At 41.3% G+C, this 18,415-nt stretch overlaps 1 protein-coding gene across 2 annotated transcripts in view; it reads left to right on the top strand.

The window, feature by feature from the left end:
• The window catches only part of rbms1a (RNA binding motif, single stranded interacting protein 1a), a 57,648-nt gene extending 42,668 nt beyond the window's left edge, over positions 1-14,980 (top strand). For both annotated transcript variants that reach the window (XM_060941735.1, XM_060941734.1), the window contains exons 9-14: positions 6,970-7,057; positions 7,337-7,387; positions 9,303-9,413; positions 9,503-9,583; positions 12,403-12,481; positions 14,177-14,980. In XM_060941735.1, the coding sequence (XP_060797718.1) occupies positions 6,970-7,057; positions 7,337-7,387; positions 9,303-9,413; positions 9,503-9,583; positions 12,403-12,477 (406 nt within the window). In that variant the 3' untranslated portion in view covers positions 12,478-12,481; positions 14,177-14,980. The remainder of the gene's footprint in view (positions 1-6,969; positions 7,058-7,336; positions 7,388-9,302; positions 9,414-9,502; positions 9,584-12,402; positions 12,482-14,176) is intronic.
• The last annotated feature ends 3,435 nt before the right edge of the window (positions 14,981-18,415 follow it).

The raw sequence follows: 18,415 nt of genomic DNA, 5'->3' as shown, positions 1-18,415 counted from the left end.
TACACTAGGCTATTTATGAGGTCTTAGCCAGGACATACTTAATGTAAACATGTGTAGCTTACCTTTGATTATTTGGGAGGCTTTCGTTTTCCCCATGGAACATTTATTTGCGATGGAAGAGTCTGGGAACATTCCAGCCACGCACTTGTTGAAATCATCAAAGAAAGAGAGGCTAATGTTTTTCTTAGCTATTAGCATCGCCATCTTCACCTCAGACCTAATCAGTGTTGCCAGATACTGCTGACGTTTTCCAGCCCAAAATATGTTCAAAACCCGCCAAAATGCACTTGAAACCGCCCAACTTGGGCGGGAAACCTCCCAATCTGGCAACACTGGACCTAATCACTTGCTCAGCCTCGCCTCCGGACATAGTTCTGTAATTACTGATGCCTGAGAGGGCGGGGACGGGAATTCATGGCCCGACTTCCTGCTGTAAACTCCTGTCAGAGGCGCGTCATGAATTCTGGACCTACCGACTTTTTTTATATTGTGAAAATACGGGACTTTTATATAATGTGAAAATACGGGATATTTTCGGGAAAATAAAAAAACGGGAAGACAGCGGGAAATAAGTCAAAATAAGGGATTTCCTGGGAAAAACGGGAGGGTTGACAGGTATGGTTGCATTTTCGGTCCGCATTTTCTATCCCATGTTTTTTTTTTTGTTTGTTTTTTTCCCCCGTGCTTAGAGACAGGCGCGAATGATTCAAAGATCAGGTTGGCTGGTCTCGGTGCTCCTGAGAAACACGCACAACCCGAGTCTGAATACACACAACTTTTCCTGACGTAAATATTGACGTAATTTTCGGGCTTAAGTCGCTGACTCCGAATGCTCACTACATAGGGTGTAATATAATGGCAGCGTAGAGCCTTCATCGTGCCCGTTACATGCCGAACAGAATGCTATTTGTATGCCATAAGCTACAGGTATTTACTCGGACACCTTTTCCTCCGGGGAGTTTCGGAAATACTGAACGTTTTGACAGGATCTAATATTTGAAGCTATTCAAACACTAACACCCACATAGGCACGTTCTCTAGCCACTGTCATGTTTTCTCCAATTTTTCATCTCCTTGTTATCCATAACACAAGGAGTACTTTTATATTCGACAGCCTGAAGGAAAATAGTACTATAATAGTACGACAGGATAAATCTTCCACAAATGGATCAAACTCAAGTACCGTTTCCAAAAAAAAAAAAAGTCAGTGGGGAAAATGGATGGATAAAGGGATTTAAAAAAACGAGTGGTTCTCATGGGAGGATAGAGGGATGATCAAGAAAGAATGAAAGAAAAAGGAGCAGAGTTATGTAAAGTATGGGGAAACCATAGCCTAATGGTTAGAGAAGCAGCTTTGAAACCAAAAGGTCAAGCAATAATAATAATAATAATAATTAGTTCAATTTATATAGTGCCTTTCTCAAAACCCAAGGTCGCTTTACAATTATAGGGAGGAAAAAAAAAAAAGTCCACCAAATAGAGGTCAGGATGTCATTCCCACCAAAAGGCGCACGGAAACAAGTCCCGCACAGCCGCCGCTGGAACCAAGGCCTGGAGGGAACCGACGCCCACAACCGGCGGACAAAAACACTCAAACATCAAACTACACAAAAAAGGAGAGAAAATAAAATAAAAAGCTGAAGTGCCCAAGGGATCTAACCCCCAGGCTGTTCTGGGTATGTTCTACGTCGCTCTGGATAAATGAATGTAATATTTCCCAACTTTGGTGGTTCTCATGGATTAAAGTTTTCCGTCAACTGAACTCTCCCAAGGCCAAACGTGAGGTCGGTGCTGATCCGAGGAGAATTAAAATGACGGGTGGTTGGGTAGAGATTGGGTTATAACACTGATGTGTTGCAACACCATCAACTATCAGCAGGGTTTATTTAACTTTTTTGTTTTTGAGCCATGCTTTGTGTCGTTCATTTCCTATGTTTGATCACGTTTAAACGTTCGCTGTCTACGGTGCGGCATTAAAAAAACATGCGCTGTCAAAATTGGCAAAATACATTCCCATGTGCTCAGCGTGCTTGTGTCTGACCATTTCTGTTTTGTATTAAATTAAATCTTGCCAAAATGACTTGGTTCAAACCTGGACATATAGAAATAGAGCATGTTAAAAAAAAAAAACGAAAAAATAAACCCCGGAAAGCCCGCTCCTCTGCTTCAGCCAGACTTGCACTATGTTCAGACTGCAACCTGAAACGACCCATATCCGATTTGTTGTGAAATCCGATTTTTTTGTTAGGCCGTTCACATTACCAATTATATGAGACTTGTATGCGATCTCCAATATGAACGGAAAACGACCCAAAAGTGTCCCGCATGCGCAAATTGACACGTAATAAGCACATCTACGTAATACGTAAACAAAAAAAAGCGCACTCTTCATGTTTAATGATTTCTTTTTTTGTTTGTTTGTTTGTTTAATTATCTGGTTAGTGTTAGTGTGAGGTCTCGTGTGCGTTTTTGTTTCTGAACTGAAATGAAAACGTGTAGCCTGGTAACGAGGGTTGACTCCTAAATATGTCTCTAATTTCTATATAAGTGCACTACATGTTACTAGGAAGTAATGGATTTTTAAACTCTATATAGTGCACTCGAGCTTCAGTAGGCAGTCATTTGGGATACGGCCGCTGTATTACCAAACTCTTAATTCAGGCTTAATAATTTGCACATATTTATTTCGTCATATTAATAAACTTTTTCTACATTTTTATAAATATTTATTTAGATTGTTTATAGCCAGCTGAATTCTGCAACTTCTCTCAGCGCTGGCTCAAGGTGCAGAAACACCAGTGCAGTTTGCGATGGAGATGAGGCGAGACCTGGCGATGTGGTTTTTGTGGTGGCGGCGGAACTCGCACAATAATCTGATTAATGTGGGCAGCAGACTAATGAGACCGAAGGTGTCAAATTACTGGAAATTTCCAGAACAATCTTATAATCCTGTAATACAGGATGGTTTAAGTTATAAATCAGTTATAGAAACTGTTTTATTTAATCAGGCTAACAGATCAACATCCAGGTCCCTACCAAATCCACCATTAGCTTGATCAATTCTATAAAAGTCTATTTAAATTCTGAAAACTGTACAAATGTTGTTGTTTTCCACCAAAGAGGCGGGATTAGCCAACGCAGAATAGTGATGTTTGTCTCTTGTTGATGACGTGTAGGTCGCATGAATGCGACCTGTCCGGTCAGACTGCAGTCGCATGTGAAAATATCGGATATGCATCGGAATTAGGACCACATATCCAAGCGGCCTGGGTCGCATGTGAAAAAAATCGGATCTGTGTCGTTCAGATAGTCAATAACAAATCGGATACAGGTCGCATATGGGCAAAAAAATCAGATATGGGTCGTTTCAGGGTGCAGTCTGAACGTAGTCTTGAAGACCCGACGGTGCAATGCTTGCAGACTGTCAGAAGTAATTAGACCTAAATTTATAGCTAACAAATCAGCAGACGCCCCAACAATTATTTTTTTCGTTAGGCGAATGTGTAAGGCATGTTAGAACCGTGCCTTATAGCCTATGTTATATCACAATTTAAAGGACGTTTGAGGAGTTGGAGGCTGCGAGCGCAATGATGTTCCGACACGCGCTAAACTTTATTCCCTGAAAATCATACACCAGCGTTCAATGCCCCAAACAGTCAAAATGTCTAGAAGACTACGGTTAAATAATAATCATAGCCTACTAAGTTAAATTACGTCAAAACATCTGTTTCTGGCCGATGAAATGATGGAGGAAAATGAGAACGAACGCAAAGTATATAGCAGCCAACTTCACGCCATCTTTTAGGGAACTTGACACTCGTGTTGGCCACAATATTTCTCTTAATAAAATCTTGAATTGTTTTTGACGTCGTATTCAACACAGAGTAAGGTCAAATTATAATTTTAATGTAAGCGAAGATCCAAACTTTTTTTCTATATTGACGTCGAGCGTAGAGGAGCATGTCATTCTGCTTTCGGTTTCGGCAGCATGGATGCGCTTTACATGAAAGAAGGCACTAATGTGTCTGCCATCGATAAAGGTGTAAAAAACAAGTGGAGGTGGGCTTGGCTGTACGAAATAGGTGAAAACGGAAAGCCATTTAGTTCATGGTGCAAAAAACTAAACATTCCAGGCGCTTGCATTTGTGTGGTTTGCCACAAAAAAATAATATACGGAAGCAATGGAAAGAGAGTGCAATAAATTGAATATATTAATCCATTAATTAATTGATAACTTTATTATCAGTTCTAAGTTAATCATTCTCAGAATTTCATCGAAATCCACCCATAACCTAGCCTGGGCCCGCCCATCCTAAGCGTGACGCAACACGAGGGCCTGTTGCGAGCTTAGTCTGGCCAGGCAAGCTATCTCCAGCTCTTCCAAGCTCCCGAAAAATCGGGAGCCAATCAACTTTGAGCATCTCCAACGGCCCTGGGTAGAGGCGTGTTCAAGGCACTGACGTAGTAGAACTGCGACCGGAAGCCATAGATTGTTTACAGAATCTATGCCGGAAGCGCTTCATTCACGCTTCCGCATCTATTACGCATAGATGCTGTATTGAAAGCATTCAACGGGAAGTTCTCATTGAAAACGGAGCAAAGAGCAGCCCTGGAGGGATTTATTGAAAGGAAGGGCGTTTTCGCCTTGCTCCCGACCGGCTTCGGTAAGAGTTTAATCTACCAGTTAGCCCCGTCGCGTCGCATACGTCAGAGGAAAGAGTGATGTGATTGGTTTAAGCTTCGTCACAGCCTTTTCTGGCTTCGACCAGTAGCAAACTGAGGCATTTCAGGGAGGCGGGTCAACCACGGGCTCTGGGAAACGGTTGGGCTTAATATCTTGGCCAGACCAATAGCTCAGAGAGCTTTGCAGTCGCGTTAGCCAGACTACCCATAACCCCCCCCCCCCCCCAGAATTTCATCGAAATCCACCCATAACCCCCCCCCCTGTAGAATTTCATCGAAATCCACCCATAACCCCCCCTGTAGAATTTCATCGAAATCCACCCATAACCCCCCCTGTAGAATTTCATCGAAATCCACCCATAATCCCCCCTGTAGAATTTCATCGAAATCCACCCATTAACCCCCCCGTAGAATTTCATCGAAATCCACCCATAACCCCCCCCCGTAGAATTTCATCGAAATCCACCCATAATCCCCCCTGTAGAATTTCATCGAAATCCACCCATAACCCCCCTTGTAGAATTTCATCGAAATCCACCCATAAACCCCCCCTGTAGAATTTCATCGAAATCCACCCATAAACCCCCCCTGTAGAATTTCATCGAAATCCACCCATAATCCCCCCTGTAGAATTTCATCGAAATCCACCCATAATCCCCCCTGTAGAATTTCATCGAAATCCACCCATAACCCCCCTTGTAGAATTTCATCGAAATCCACCCATAAACCCCCCCTGTAGAATTTCATCGAAATCCACCCATAACCCCCCCCGTAGAATTTCATCGAAATCCACCCATAATCCCCCCTGTAGAATTTCATCGAAATCCACCCATAACCCCCCCTGTAGAATTTCATCGAAATCCACCCATAACCCCCCCTGTAGAATTTCATCGAAATCCACCCATTAACCCCCCCTGTAGAATTTCATCGAAATCCACCCATAACCACCCCCCCCCCGTAGAATTTCATCGAAATCCACCCATAATCCCCCCTGTAGAATTTCATCGAAATCCACCCATAATCCCCCCTGTAGAATTTCATCGAAATCCACCCATAACCCCCCCTGTAGAATTTCATCGAAATCCACCCATAATCCCCCCTGTAGAATTTCATCGAAATCCACCCATAATCCCCCCTGTAGAATTTCATCGAAATCCACCCATAACCCCCCCTGTAGAATTTCATCGAAATCCACCCATAACCCCCCCTGTAGAATTTCATCGAAATCCACCCATAATCCCCCCCTGTAGAATTTCATCGAAATCCACCCATAATCCCCCCTGTAGAATTTCATCGAAATCCACCCATAACCCCCCCTGTAGAATTTCATCGAAATCCACCCATTAACCCCCCCTGTAGAATTTCATCGAAATCCACCCATAACCACCCCCCCCCCCCGTAGAATTTCATCGAAATCCACCCATAATCCCCCCTGTAGAATTTCATCGAAATCCACCCATAATCCCCCCTGTAGAATTTCATCGAAATCCACCCATAACCCCCCCTGTAGAATTTCATCGAAATCCACCCATAATCCCCCCTGTAGAATTTCATCGAAATCCACCCATAATCCCCCCTGTAGAATTTCATCGAAATCCACCCATAACCCCCCCTGTAGAATTTCATCGAAATCCACCCATAACCCCCCCTGTAGAATTTCATCGAAATCCACCCATAATCCCCCCCTGTAGAATTTCATCGAAATCCACCCATAATCCCCCCTGTAGAATTTCATCGAAATCCACCCATAACCCCCACCCCCATAAATTTTCAGTCAAATATATATATATTTTTTGCTTTAATCCATGGGTTCCAGCTTTGAATCTTTAGGAACAGTTAGGCCTTGAAACATGACCTGAAGCCAATGGGAGGAAAAACGAAGGATGAAAAAACACAGGAGTGATAGAGGTATGAAAAGAGGTCGAGGGCTTTGTAGTATTCAAAGTCAATGGGGGAAATGGATGGATAAAGGGATTTTTTTTTTTTTTTTTTAAATGGTTCTTGAGGTATTGTTCCTGGTAGATTTAATAAGACGACGACAATATAGCTTGGCACAGGAAGGACGCGTAGATCTAGTACCACAGTGCACACTATAGACCAGAGTTCAGCTGGATAATTTGAAATGGCACGAAGACCGTAGCATTATGAAAAACTATTTAAGTCAATCCTGCTTGTCATAGACCCTTAACTATGGATGGTAAATATGCTTGTACAGAATTGAAGCTGGATTGTGGAATCATTGGGTATTGATTTGATTTAATAACCGTCAATCTCTAACACATCCAGGTACTACGCCCCTCCCTACAGCATGGGGAACAGGATAATGACCCAGACAGCCGTGTCTCCCTACATCTCACCTGTCTCCACTTACCCGGTATGATCGCTCTCTCGCGCTTTCTTTTTTTCCCTTCTATGGTATGTGCAAGCCTAGTTAATAATGGCTCAAGGGTTGTTTTTTTTCATGATTGAGTGGCTGCACCATGCATGTAGGATTTATAAATAGCCACAGTAGGCATTGTGTTACAACCGGAGATTCTCTGGTGATGAGGAGTACACAGCAGCTGTGTCAATGTAGTTAAGAGTCTTTTGTGCTGAGTAGTTAGCTTTCAGACAGCACCTGTTCTCAGTTCTGTGTGTGTGTGTGCACTTACAGGTTCAGAGCCCCTCCTGGATGACACATCAGCCTTACATTATGCAGCATCCGGTAAGAGATTAAAAGCAGTAGTTCAAGCTAGACTGCCTTTCAGATTTTTCAAGTGCAAGTCATAAAAATAATTTTCCGACACCCAATTATTTTTGCTTAGTGACCGAAAGCTACCGAATTCAAATCACAGACTTCCCATTGTATTTATTTATTTTTTAAAAATAGAACAATTAATGAATTTAGAGCCATGTGGCCCTAAATTCTCCAAATTTTTTTTTTCCTGCTTCACCATGACCCAATACTACCGTACGTCATGCATCACGTCATGGGCTTTCCCCGTTTGCGCAAAGCATTGTGGGATACAAATTTGAAACCGGAGAGAAAACGTGAGTGTGCGAATGAAACGTGAAAGACCGACTACGGTAACGGTAAGCGAGAAGAAAAGACGAGTTCTATACGAAGGAAAGGAAACGCAGGACCAAACTAATAAATATCGGCGCTCAGCGAGCACCTCGGTGTGATCAGCTGTTCGTTTAGCGACAGAATGATGGAACTGTCGGGTCAGTGCACGCTCAAAGGGAAACCTGTATGGAATCAATTTTGTGCCAAAATGTTCATACAATACTTTTGAAATATCAAACAAAAACGACAAATCAAAATACAAAAAGTCAATTTTTTTAGACTGGCAAACAAATTATTCGTGTAATCGTGCAAAATATCAGTCTATTACTCTTCAGAAACCTTTTATTTTTGTTCCGCGTCTTTCTCAGTTTTGTTTGGCGTAATTTATTTGGTTGCGATTCCAGCTTTCTCGTTTGCGCTCCCTGACTTTCTGCTTGCAGTTTTGGCACAAACTTGACGTGTGGGCGGGCTGTCCAGGAATGCTTTCCCATTGGCTAACTTGTGTCTGACTGACAGCTCCGCTCAGCCATTCCCTACTCGGATTCTGGCGGACTGTTTGACGAGTGACCGATCCATTGACGGTAAACAAGGATAGAGTGGACTTCAGTGGCGACGATGATACTGAATTTTTTTTGTATTTTGATTTGTCGTTTTTGTTTGATATTTCAAAAGTGTTGTATGAACATTTTGGCACAAAATTGATTCCATAAACCGGCGCATGCGCACACGCACACACGGACTTCCTCTGTCTGTTTGACTGTGCGAAGCGAGCGATTTCATGCGCATTATTTGTTCGGGAATCCTCTCGGATTAAATCACTTCCCAGCCACAGAACGGCCTGATGTATATTTTGTGAGATGTTACAGAAATAAACGTGTCACAGTGACCAAATTTCAGACGGAACTAAATTTCACCGATTTTATGAAATCGAAAGGCCGTCTAGCTTTAACATCTTTCTCCTTCACCACGAGAGCCAGTTCTTGGCTGGTAGGCATGATGGTAACGTCACATTTGTTTTCTAGACCACCACTGAAAAAACGATGGGGGATATATGGGTGGTTTTGAAAGCAACGTTAGTAATGAACGATCTTCTTGCAAACTGTTCTGCAGTCCGGAAATGCTTGGAATGTCAATTTAAACACGCCACAGTTTTTATGTTTAAGCATTAGGAAACTCCTATGTCCGCCAAGCACCATAATTAAAAAAAACAAATTATTAATAATAATAATAATAATAATAATAATGGTTTAATTTTCTCGTACTGATGACACTCTATTAATTTTTTTAAATTAAATTTGTTATTAAAATTTTTATTTAATTTGTTTTAAATTATTTAACTTTTTTACAATACTGACGATCATTATTTTAAAAAAATTACCTCAATAAATGAATTTCAGACACGAGTACGGAAAAGGAAAGAGAAGCCTGTTTTATTCAGCAGATGATCCTGACCCAGTGACGTCTTTCTATGTCTCTCTCGCTTTCTCTCTCCGTTTCTTTGCTTTCATTTTCCTTTCGCGCCACTTTGACTTGAGTGAATAGATCTGACTCACCATTTATCATCTCTCTTCAGGGAGCTGTACTGTCGCCCTCTATGGAGCACCCCATGTCTCTGCAGCCGTCCTCCATGTTGACTCCTCTGACCCAGCAGATGGGCCACCTCTCCTTAGGTGGCACTGCCACTGTAAGTTCCATACAAAGGACATCAGCTAACACTAGTTTGGAGATGCCTTTCAGAGTTATGTAAAGTTATCGTTTTGTTTTTTCTTTTAGTTTATTCCGGCAAATACACCTATGCAAGGAGCGTATATTCCTCAGTATGCTCATATCCAACCCGCTGCCATTGCCACTGAGGTACGTCCGCTTCTATCACTTAAGTTACTATGGAAGGAATAAAACACAATCGGAAAATAATCAGCGTCGATTATTTTCCAATAACGGCACATCCCAAAATTTGCAAACAGTTGCAATTTTAAACGAATTTACTAGATTTGCATTTGCTGAAAGAAATGCTAGATAAATTCAAGCTGGATAGACGGATGGATACGGTAAGGGTGTGCTTCGTTTCAGCAGTTGAATCTACTTCCAAAGTTTTGCAGTTCTACCATAAAAGTTGAAAGGGTCATAAACTCCATCGAAGGATGGAGGGATGAATGAAAGAATAGAATGCAGAGATAGAGGCGTGTCATCAGTATGAGAAGCAGTTAAGTGCTGTACGTTTGCAGTTGAATCCCTACACCAAGTTTGGTGACTCTACCTTAAAAGAGGTAGGAGTACTAAAATCAGTGGGTTCTAATGGGAGGATGGAGGGATGAAATGGAAAGAAAAAGGAGCAGTGCGACAGTTATGCCGGGTTTATGTAAAGTATGACAGCCTAATGATATTTACCAACTTTGGTGGTTCTAGCTTTGAATCTCTGGGAGCAGTTAGGCCTTGAAACATGACCTGAAGCCAATGGGAGGAGAAGCGAAGGATGGGGGGAAAAATACAGAAAAAACACAGGAGTGATAGAGGTATGAAAGGAGGTAGAGTGATTTTTGTAGTATTCAGAGGCAATGGGGAAAAGGGATAAGAGTGGTTCTTGAGGTATCGTTCCTGGTAGATTAATAAGATGACGATGAGGGATGATAATATCGTGCTTCACTTTGTAAATACTTACAACCCCGATTCCAAAAAAGTTGGGACAAAGTACAAATTGTAAATAAAAACAGAATGCAATAATTTACAAATCTCAAAAACTGATATTGTATTCACAGTAGAACATAGACAACATATCAAATGTCGAAAGTGAGACATTTTGAAATTTCATGCCAAATATTGGCTCATTTGAAATTTCATGACAGCAACACATCTCAAAAAAGTTGGGACAGGGGCAATAAGAGGCTGGAAAAGTTAAAGGTACAAAAAAGGAACAGCTGCAGGACCAAACTGCAACTCATTAGGTCAGTTGGCAATAGGTCATTAACATGACTGGATATAAAAAGAGCATCTTGGAGTGGCAGCGGCTCTCAGAAGTAAAGATGGGAAGAGGATCACCAATCCCCCTAATTCTGCACCGACAAATAGTGGAGCAATATCAGAAAGGAGTTCGACAGTGTAAAATTGCAAAGAGTTTGAACATATCATCATCTACAGTGCATAATATCATCAAAAGATTCAGAGAATCTGGAAGAATCTCTGTGCGTAAGGGTCAAGGCCGGAAAACCATACCGGGTGCCCGTGATCTTCGGGCCCTTAGACGGCACTGCATCACATACAGGCATGCTTCTGTATTGGAAATCACAAAATGGGCTCAGGAATATTTCCAGAGAACATTATCTGTGAACACAATTCACCGTGCCATCCGCCGTTGCCAGCTAAAACTCTATAGTTCAAAGAAGAAGCCGTATCTAAACATGATCCAGAAGCGCAGACGTCTTCTCTGGGCCAAGGCTCATTTAAAATGGACTGTGGCAAAGTGGAAAACTGTTCTGTGGTCAGACGAATCAAAATTTGAAGTTCTTTATGGAAATCAGGGACGCCGTGTCATTTGGACTAAAGAGGAGAAGGATGACCCGAGTTGTTATCGGCGCTCAGTTCAGAAGCCTGCATCTCTGATGGTACGGAGTTGCATTAGTGTGTGTGACATGGGCAGCTTACACATCTGGAAAGACACCATCAATGCTGAAAGGTATATCCAGGTTCTAGAGCAACATATGCTCCCATCCAGACGACGTCTCTTTCAGGGAAGACCTTGCATTTTCCAACATGACAATGCCAAACCACATACTGCATCAATTACAGCATCATGGCTGCGTAGAAGAAGGGTCCGGGTACTGAACTGGCCAGCCTGCAGTCCAGATCTTTCACCCATAGAAAACATTTGGCGCATCATAAAATGGAAGATACAACAAAAAAGACCTAAGACAGCTGAGCAACTAGAATCCTACATTAGACAAGAATGGGTTAACATTCCTATCCCTAAACTTGAGCAACTTGTCTCCTCAGTCCCCAGACGTTTACAGACAGTTGTAAAGAGAAAAGGGGATGTCTCACAGTGGGAAACATGGCCTTGTCCCAACTTTTTTGGAATCGGGGTTGTATAATAGTGAAAGGCACATCACACTTTCTAACTGTTTTATAGTTACATTTAACTGTATGACGCATCTACGAGATAAGTAATGCCTGGAACTAACTTATGTTATAGCAGCTATAAACACTGGGTCGCTCACCAGCTTCTCTTTTCTTCTCTTTCTTAGAGTTAACAAGACAAAAAAAATGCAGTTTATTGATTTATAATGTTATCAAGAAACCTGAAAGCTCAGAGTCTTCTTTCCTATGGTGGGAAACTTACTGGCTGTTACAAAGTGCTCACACTAGAGACTGCTGTTGCTATAGAAACAAGAACAGAAAAAGCACGTGATTCGAATTGCAGTAACAGTCTGAGTCGTGCTGTTACGGAAAATGAATCAACGCCTCCTGAGGCGCGAGAGCCAAGAATCCAGGAGTGCTGTGGTAAAAAGTGCATTGTATCCAGATGTTTAAGGCTGGTTGTTTTCATGTGCATAGCAAGCTGTCGATGCGTAACATACCACACCACTCCCTTGCTATAATAAATCTTGTGTGCATATGTGTAGGATGCATTATTCATCAGCGCATTATCTCCTGATTTACGAGCCTTGTTTGCTTTTCAGGATCCCAGTGTGCAGCCCCAGGATGTGACCTCCAGTGATCCCTCCACCTACCCATTCCAACCGAACAAGCAATAAAAGGGTAAAGCTCAAAACACAGCCAGGACGTGCCATGAACATGAAACGCACCATCATTTTCACCATAATTGCTTCTGTTGATATGAAGAGTCTGTGTAATTTGTAATTATGGTGCTTCTACCGTACAACCCCAATTCCTAAAAAGTTGGGGACACATACCGGTAAATAAAAACAGAATGTGAAGATTTGAAAATCATGGAAATCTTATATTTCATTGAAAATAGTACAAAAGCAACATATCAAATGTTGAAACTGAGAAATTTTTGAAAAATATATGCTCATTTTGAATTTCAGAAAAGTTTGGACAGGGGCAACAAAAGTCTGAAAAAGAAGTTTAATGTGTGTGTGTGGGGGGGGAATATTTGGCTGATTTGGGTATAAAAAGAGCATCCCAGAGAGGCGGAGTCTCTCAGAAGTAAAGATGGTGAGGGGTTCACCGCTCTGTGAAAGACTGTGTGGGCAAACAGTGCAACAATTTAAGAATAACGTTCCTCAATGTAAAATTGCAAAGAATTTGGGGATCGCATCATCTACAGTCTGGTACATATCATGAAAAGATTCAGAGAATCTGGAGAAATCTCTGTATGCAAGAGACAAGGCTGAAAACTGACAGTGGATGCCTGTGATCTTCAGGCCCGCAGGCGACACGGCATTAAAAGCAGATGCGTGTCTGTAGTGGAAATCACTGTATGGGCTCAGGTACACTTCAGAAAACCATTGTCTGCAAGTTAAAACCAGATATAAACAATATCCCGAAACACCGGTGCCTTCTTTGGGCCTGAGCTCTTTTACGATGGACTGAGGCGAAGTGGAAAATTGTCCCGAGGTCTGACAAATCAAAAGTAGAAATTCTTTTTAGAAATCCTGGACCCTACGTCCTCCACGCTAAAGAGGAAAGGGACCATCCGGCTTATCAGTGCACAGTTCAAAAGCAGCATCTGTGATGGTATGAGGGTTCATTAGTGCACATGACATGGGGAGCTTGTACATCTGGGAAGGCATCATTAATGCTGAATGATATAAACACGTTTCAGAGCAATATGCTGCCATCCAGACAAAATCTTTTTCAGGGAAGGCCTTCCTTCTTTCAGCAAGACAATACCAAACCACTTTCTGCAGAGATTAAAACTGCACGGCTCTGTAGTAAAAGAGTCTGGGTGCTAAACTGGCCTGCCTGCAGTCCAGACCTGTCTCCTATTTAAAACATTTCACAAATTAAAACAAGATACGACAAAGAAGACCCCAAACTGTTGAGCAACTGAAACTGTCTATCAGGCAAGAATGGGACAAGATTTCTCTTTCAAAACTACAGCAATTGGTCTCCTCAGTTCCCAAACGTTCAGAGTGGTGTTAAAAGTAGAGGTGATGCAACACAGTGGGAAACACGGCCCTGTCCCAACTTTTTTGAAACGTGTTGCTGACCTCAAATTCAAAACGAGCATATATTTTTCAAACAACAGTAAAACTTTCTCAGTTTCAGCATTTGATGAGTTGTCTTTTGTACTATTTGTTTCTACTATTTTGCTAATCTTCACATTCTGTTTTTATTTCTAATTTTAACGCTGCACCCCAACTTTTTTTGGAATGAAGGTTGAAGGTTTGGGATTTGTTGAGTATCGGTTGACCGACGTTTCTTGTTTGAAAGTAACAGAAAGCTGACCGTGGTTTGTGAAACCTGTCTCCGCCGTCTGTTTTCCAGGTGAGCAGTTGGAGGCGGAGTCAAAAGAGGGCTGCTATGATTTACAGGCTTATCTTCCTTGGAGAGGAAGTGATATCACCGAGGGAAAGACACCCTTTTTTTGCACAGGTTCCAAAAAAATTTAAAAAAAATAAAAACCACAAAAGTCCACGGTTTAAATCAACTTCAACAACCTCAAAAGACCCGCAGCAGGTGCATCAGCAACCAAAACAATGCAACTCATCACAGACAGATAGAAGGCACGGGAGAGAAGGAGACGTTTTATTTTGCTAAGGAACGAAGGAAACGAGACGAACACTTATTTTTTACCAAGGACTTCGGCACAGACCAAAGTCTGTGAACACTGGACTCCAAAAAAAAAAAAAAAAGGAAAAAAAAATGCAGTGTGCTTGTACCTTTAGATGCATGAGAGGACTTTTTAGTATGGTTTTTAGCGTGTTTTTACTGACCGTTTTATCACACGCTCACACGAGAAAAGAACATTTGCTGTGGTAGTAGCAACGAGGAGGTTTCTATTTTGCTTTTGTCTTCCGCACTTTGCCTTCTTAGTCCATAGTAAGAGAAATTTGCCTTGTAAATACTGTAGAGCGGGGTTTTAGGTTCTATCGCTCGACAGCTGTTGTTGTTCTCTCCTGTTTGTCAAAGCGGAGAACTCACACGCTTTACTTTTGGATGTTCTCTGAATGCAAGTGGTGCGTGTGTGTGTGTGTCACGGGAAAGACAGATTTCTGCTGTCCTCTGAAGTCTTCTCACCTTTTTCAGTCAAATTTGATGTGGTAGTTGTAGATGATGATGTTAGTTTGGGAGGGGCGGGTTGGTGATGGGAGGGAGGGGTATGGAATTTGTGGGCGGGGCTTGATGGGGTGGCAAACGGAATATAGATTATAGGGGAAGCGCTTGCTCGACTTTGGGGAGGGACACCGTGATTAGTAGTTTTTCAGAGAGCAGATTGCGATGCTTTTGTTCAATGGCAGTTATTTGATTTTTTTTTCCTTCCTTTTACGTTTGAACACAGTGTGTAGAAATTTCTTGTACTGAGAGGCAGACGTGCAATGTTTCTTTTAGATAGAAAGCAAGAGTTGTACAGAACGAGGAAAAAAAATGAAATCCTTTTTATAACTAAATCAATCATTGGGAAGTAAATCCCGGATTTTTGTTTGTGCGTTTGTTTGCGATTATTATTTTTTTAATTATTATTATGTGGTTACCCCTCTGGTTCATGGCAATATAAAGGGCTGCAGCTGTCAATCAGAAAGTAATATGAGATGCAGTGACTTTTTTTTTTAGGAATAAAATAAAAACAAGTTCTTCTGTTAAAAGAGAGGCATGTGAGAGCAGATCGAAAGCGTTTGTAGAGAAAGGAACAAACGCAAACTTTCGGAAATGACCAAGGATAAGCTCTTAGCACTTGGATGTTCAATTCAAAATCAAGTCCTGCAGAGGAAAGAATTAAGGCAATAAAAATATCTCAATAATCAATAAATCAAGGCAATTAAGATACTTTCCACCAAAGAGCATCGAAATTTTCCCATCAGTATGGACTAATGTTAAGGTGCAGGTGTAAGCTGGATATGTGGAAATTGTGCCTTTTTTTTCCCCCCCAATTCGGTTTTTGATCAAGTTTGTATTTCCTCATCTACTCAGACATGAAGTATCTGAGAATAAGAAGAAATACACGAAACGCTAAACTAATCAAAAGCTAATGATGCAGATTCAGAAGTGGCTTTGGTCTTTAACGTAGAGTGTTAAAACGTGTCGGGGGTTTTGGGGTTTTTTTCTTTCCTTTTGTTTGTTTTTTTCTTTTCGCGCCTGTTTTCTTTTGATGTCCAGGTCAGCTTGGCCGTCGATCTACCTCAGAGTTGTATCTGTCGTCTGATTGGTCGGGTTTGCAGGTCTATCCTGCCCAATCAGGAGGGAAAAACACCAGCTCTGGAGCTGGGATCATACAGGACTTCACATTTTAACAGATCTGTTCATTCACTTCTTCAAAGGAAACATATTTTGTGGTTTTATTCGTCTTTTTTTTTCCTTCTTTTTTGATTGATTGTTCTGCATTTTGGCCATCGGGTTACTAGAGTTACGAAAACAATGTGGGCCTCTTTGTTCAGGAAAAAGCTGTGGCGGTGAGAAAAGCCTGCGTGACTGCTTCGAAAAAGAAAAAAATTCACGACTATGTTTTGATGAATAGATGAATTATGTTCTGCATCCAAACAGAACACAAGCTCAACCAGATCGTTCCAGTCTCATCTTGTTCAGGCTTAATTCAAACAACCAAAGTAACACATCATTGTGAGAAGTGAACTATAGAAGTAGACTATCTGTCTGTCTGTCTGTCTGTCTGTCTGTCTGTCTGTCTTGACGAGGGACATTTTTCAGTTTCACGTTAAACAATGCTTCATGTCAGCAATGAGTGAGTAAAGGGAAAAAGTTCATGAAGCAAAGAAATGATACACAGGTTTCACAGAAATGATTTTTTTTTTTTAAATATAGTGCTTAATTGTACACATGCCACACTTTTATCAGTGGTAACTTGTACGTCCAACAACAAAACCTGCTCCTGTGTTTTTTGTTTCTATTCTTCAACCTGTCAATTTAGATTTTTTTTTTTTATTTAAACGCTTTTTATGTTTTATTTCTATGATGATTTCCTCTGTGAAAAACTTTTGAATTAAAGACAGAGCTCAAACCTGCCCTGCCCCTTCTGCTTTTCACTGGGAGACATTGTGCATGTGGTGAAATCAGAGGTTGCACCGTACTGCTTTTTCTTTCCCAAAACCTTGAAGGTACTGATACTAATACTGAAACCTCAAATATCAGATAATATTTGATAAATTGTGGCTCTGGAGCTGATAAACTGCAGCGTTTCCAGAAATATTGCTTCATAGTAAAAGTACAAGTACGACCCCAATTCCCAAAAAAGTCGGGAAACTGTAAACAAAAAAAGAATGTGGTGATTTGCAAATCATGGAAATCCTATATTTCGTTGCAAATAGTACAAAGACAACATATCAAATGGTGAATCTGAGAAATTTTATTGTTTGTTTTTTGAAAGTCGTGTAATGCTTAAAAAAAAAACTAATTTGTTTAATTAGCAGCAGGTCAGTAACCTGATTGGGTATAAAAAGAGCGTCACAGAGAGGCGGAGTCTCTCAGAAGTAAAGATGGCGGGGGTTCACCGCTCTGTGAAAGACCGTGTGGGCAAACAGTGCAACAATTTAAGAATAACATTCCTCAATGTAAAACTGCAAAGAATTTGTGGATCACATCATCTACAGTCTGGTACATATCATTAAAAGATTCAGAGAATCTGGAGAAATCTCTGTATGCAAGAGACAAGGCTGAAAACTTACAGTGGATGCCTGTGATCTTCAGGACCTCAGTGGACACTGCATTAAAAGCAGACACGTGTCTGTAGTGGAAATCACTGTATGGGCTCAGGAACACTTCAGAAAGCCATCGTCGGTGAAAACAATTACTACATCTACAAATGCAAGTTAAAACCAGATGTAAACAATATCCAGAAACACCGCCACCTTCTCTGGGCCCGAGCTCTTTTACAATGGACTGAGGTGAAGTGGAAAATTGTCCCGAGGTCTGACAAATCAAAAGTAGAAATTCTTTTTAGAAATCCTGGACCCCACATCCTCCACGCTAAAGAGTAGAGAGACCATCCGGCTTGTTACCAGTGCACAGTTCAAAAGCAGCATCTGTGATGATATGAGGGTGCATTAGTGCACATGACATGGGGAGCTTGTACATCTGGGAAGGCATCATTAATGCTGAATGATATAAACACGTCTCAGAGCAATATGCTGCCATCCAGACAAAATCTTTTTCAAGGAAGGCCTTCCTTCTTTTAGCAAGACAATACCAAACCACTTTCTGCACAGATTAAAACTGCACGGCTCCGTAGTAAAAGAGTCCGGGTGCTAAACTGGCCTGCCTGCAGTCCAGACCTGTCTCCTATTTAAAACATTTCGTGCATTATGAAGCGCAAAATATGACCAAGGAGACCTTGAGGAACTGAAATTGTATATCAGGCAAAAATGGGACAAAATTTCTCTTTCAAAACTACAGCAATTGGTCTCCTCAGTTCCCAAACGTTCAGAGTGGTGTTAAAAGTAGAGGTGATGCAACACAGTGGGAAACGTGCTCCTGTCCCAACTTTTTTTGAAATGTGTTGCTGACATCAAATTCAAAACGAGCATATATTAAAAAATAATAATAATAAAGTAAAAT

Source organism: Neoarius graeffei, chromosome 15 (assembly GCF_027579695.1).
Source record: "Neoarius graeffei isolate fNeoGra1 chromosome 15, fNeoGra1.pri, whole genome shotgun sequence".
Lineage (NCBI taxonomy): Eukaryota > Metazoa > Chordata > Actinopteri > Siluriformes > Ariidae > Neoarius > Neoarius graeffei.
The sequence above is the reverse complement of the archived record's forward strand: the minus strand, read 5'-3'. Positions and strand labels throughout refer to the sequence as shown.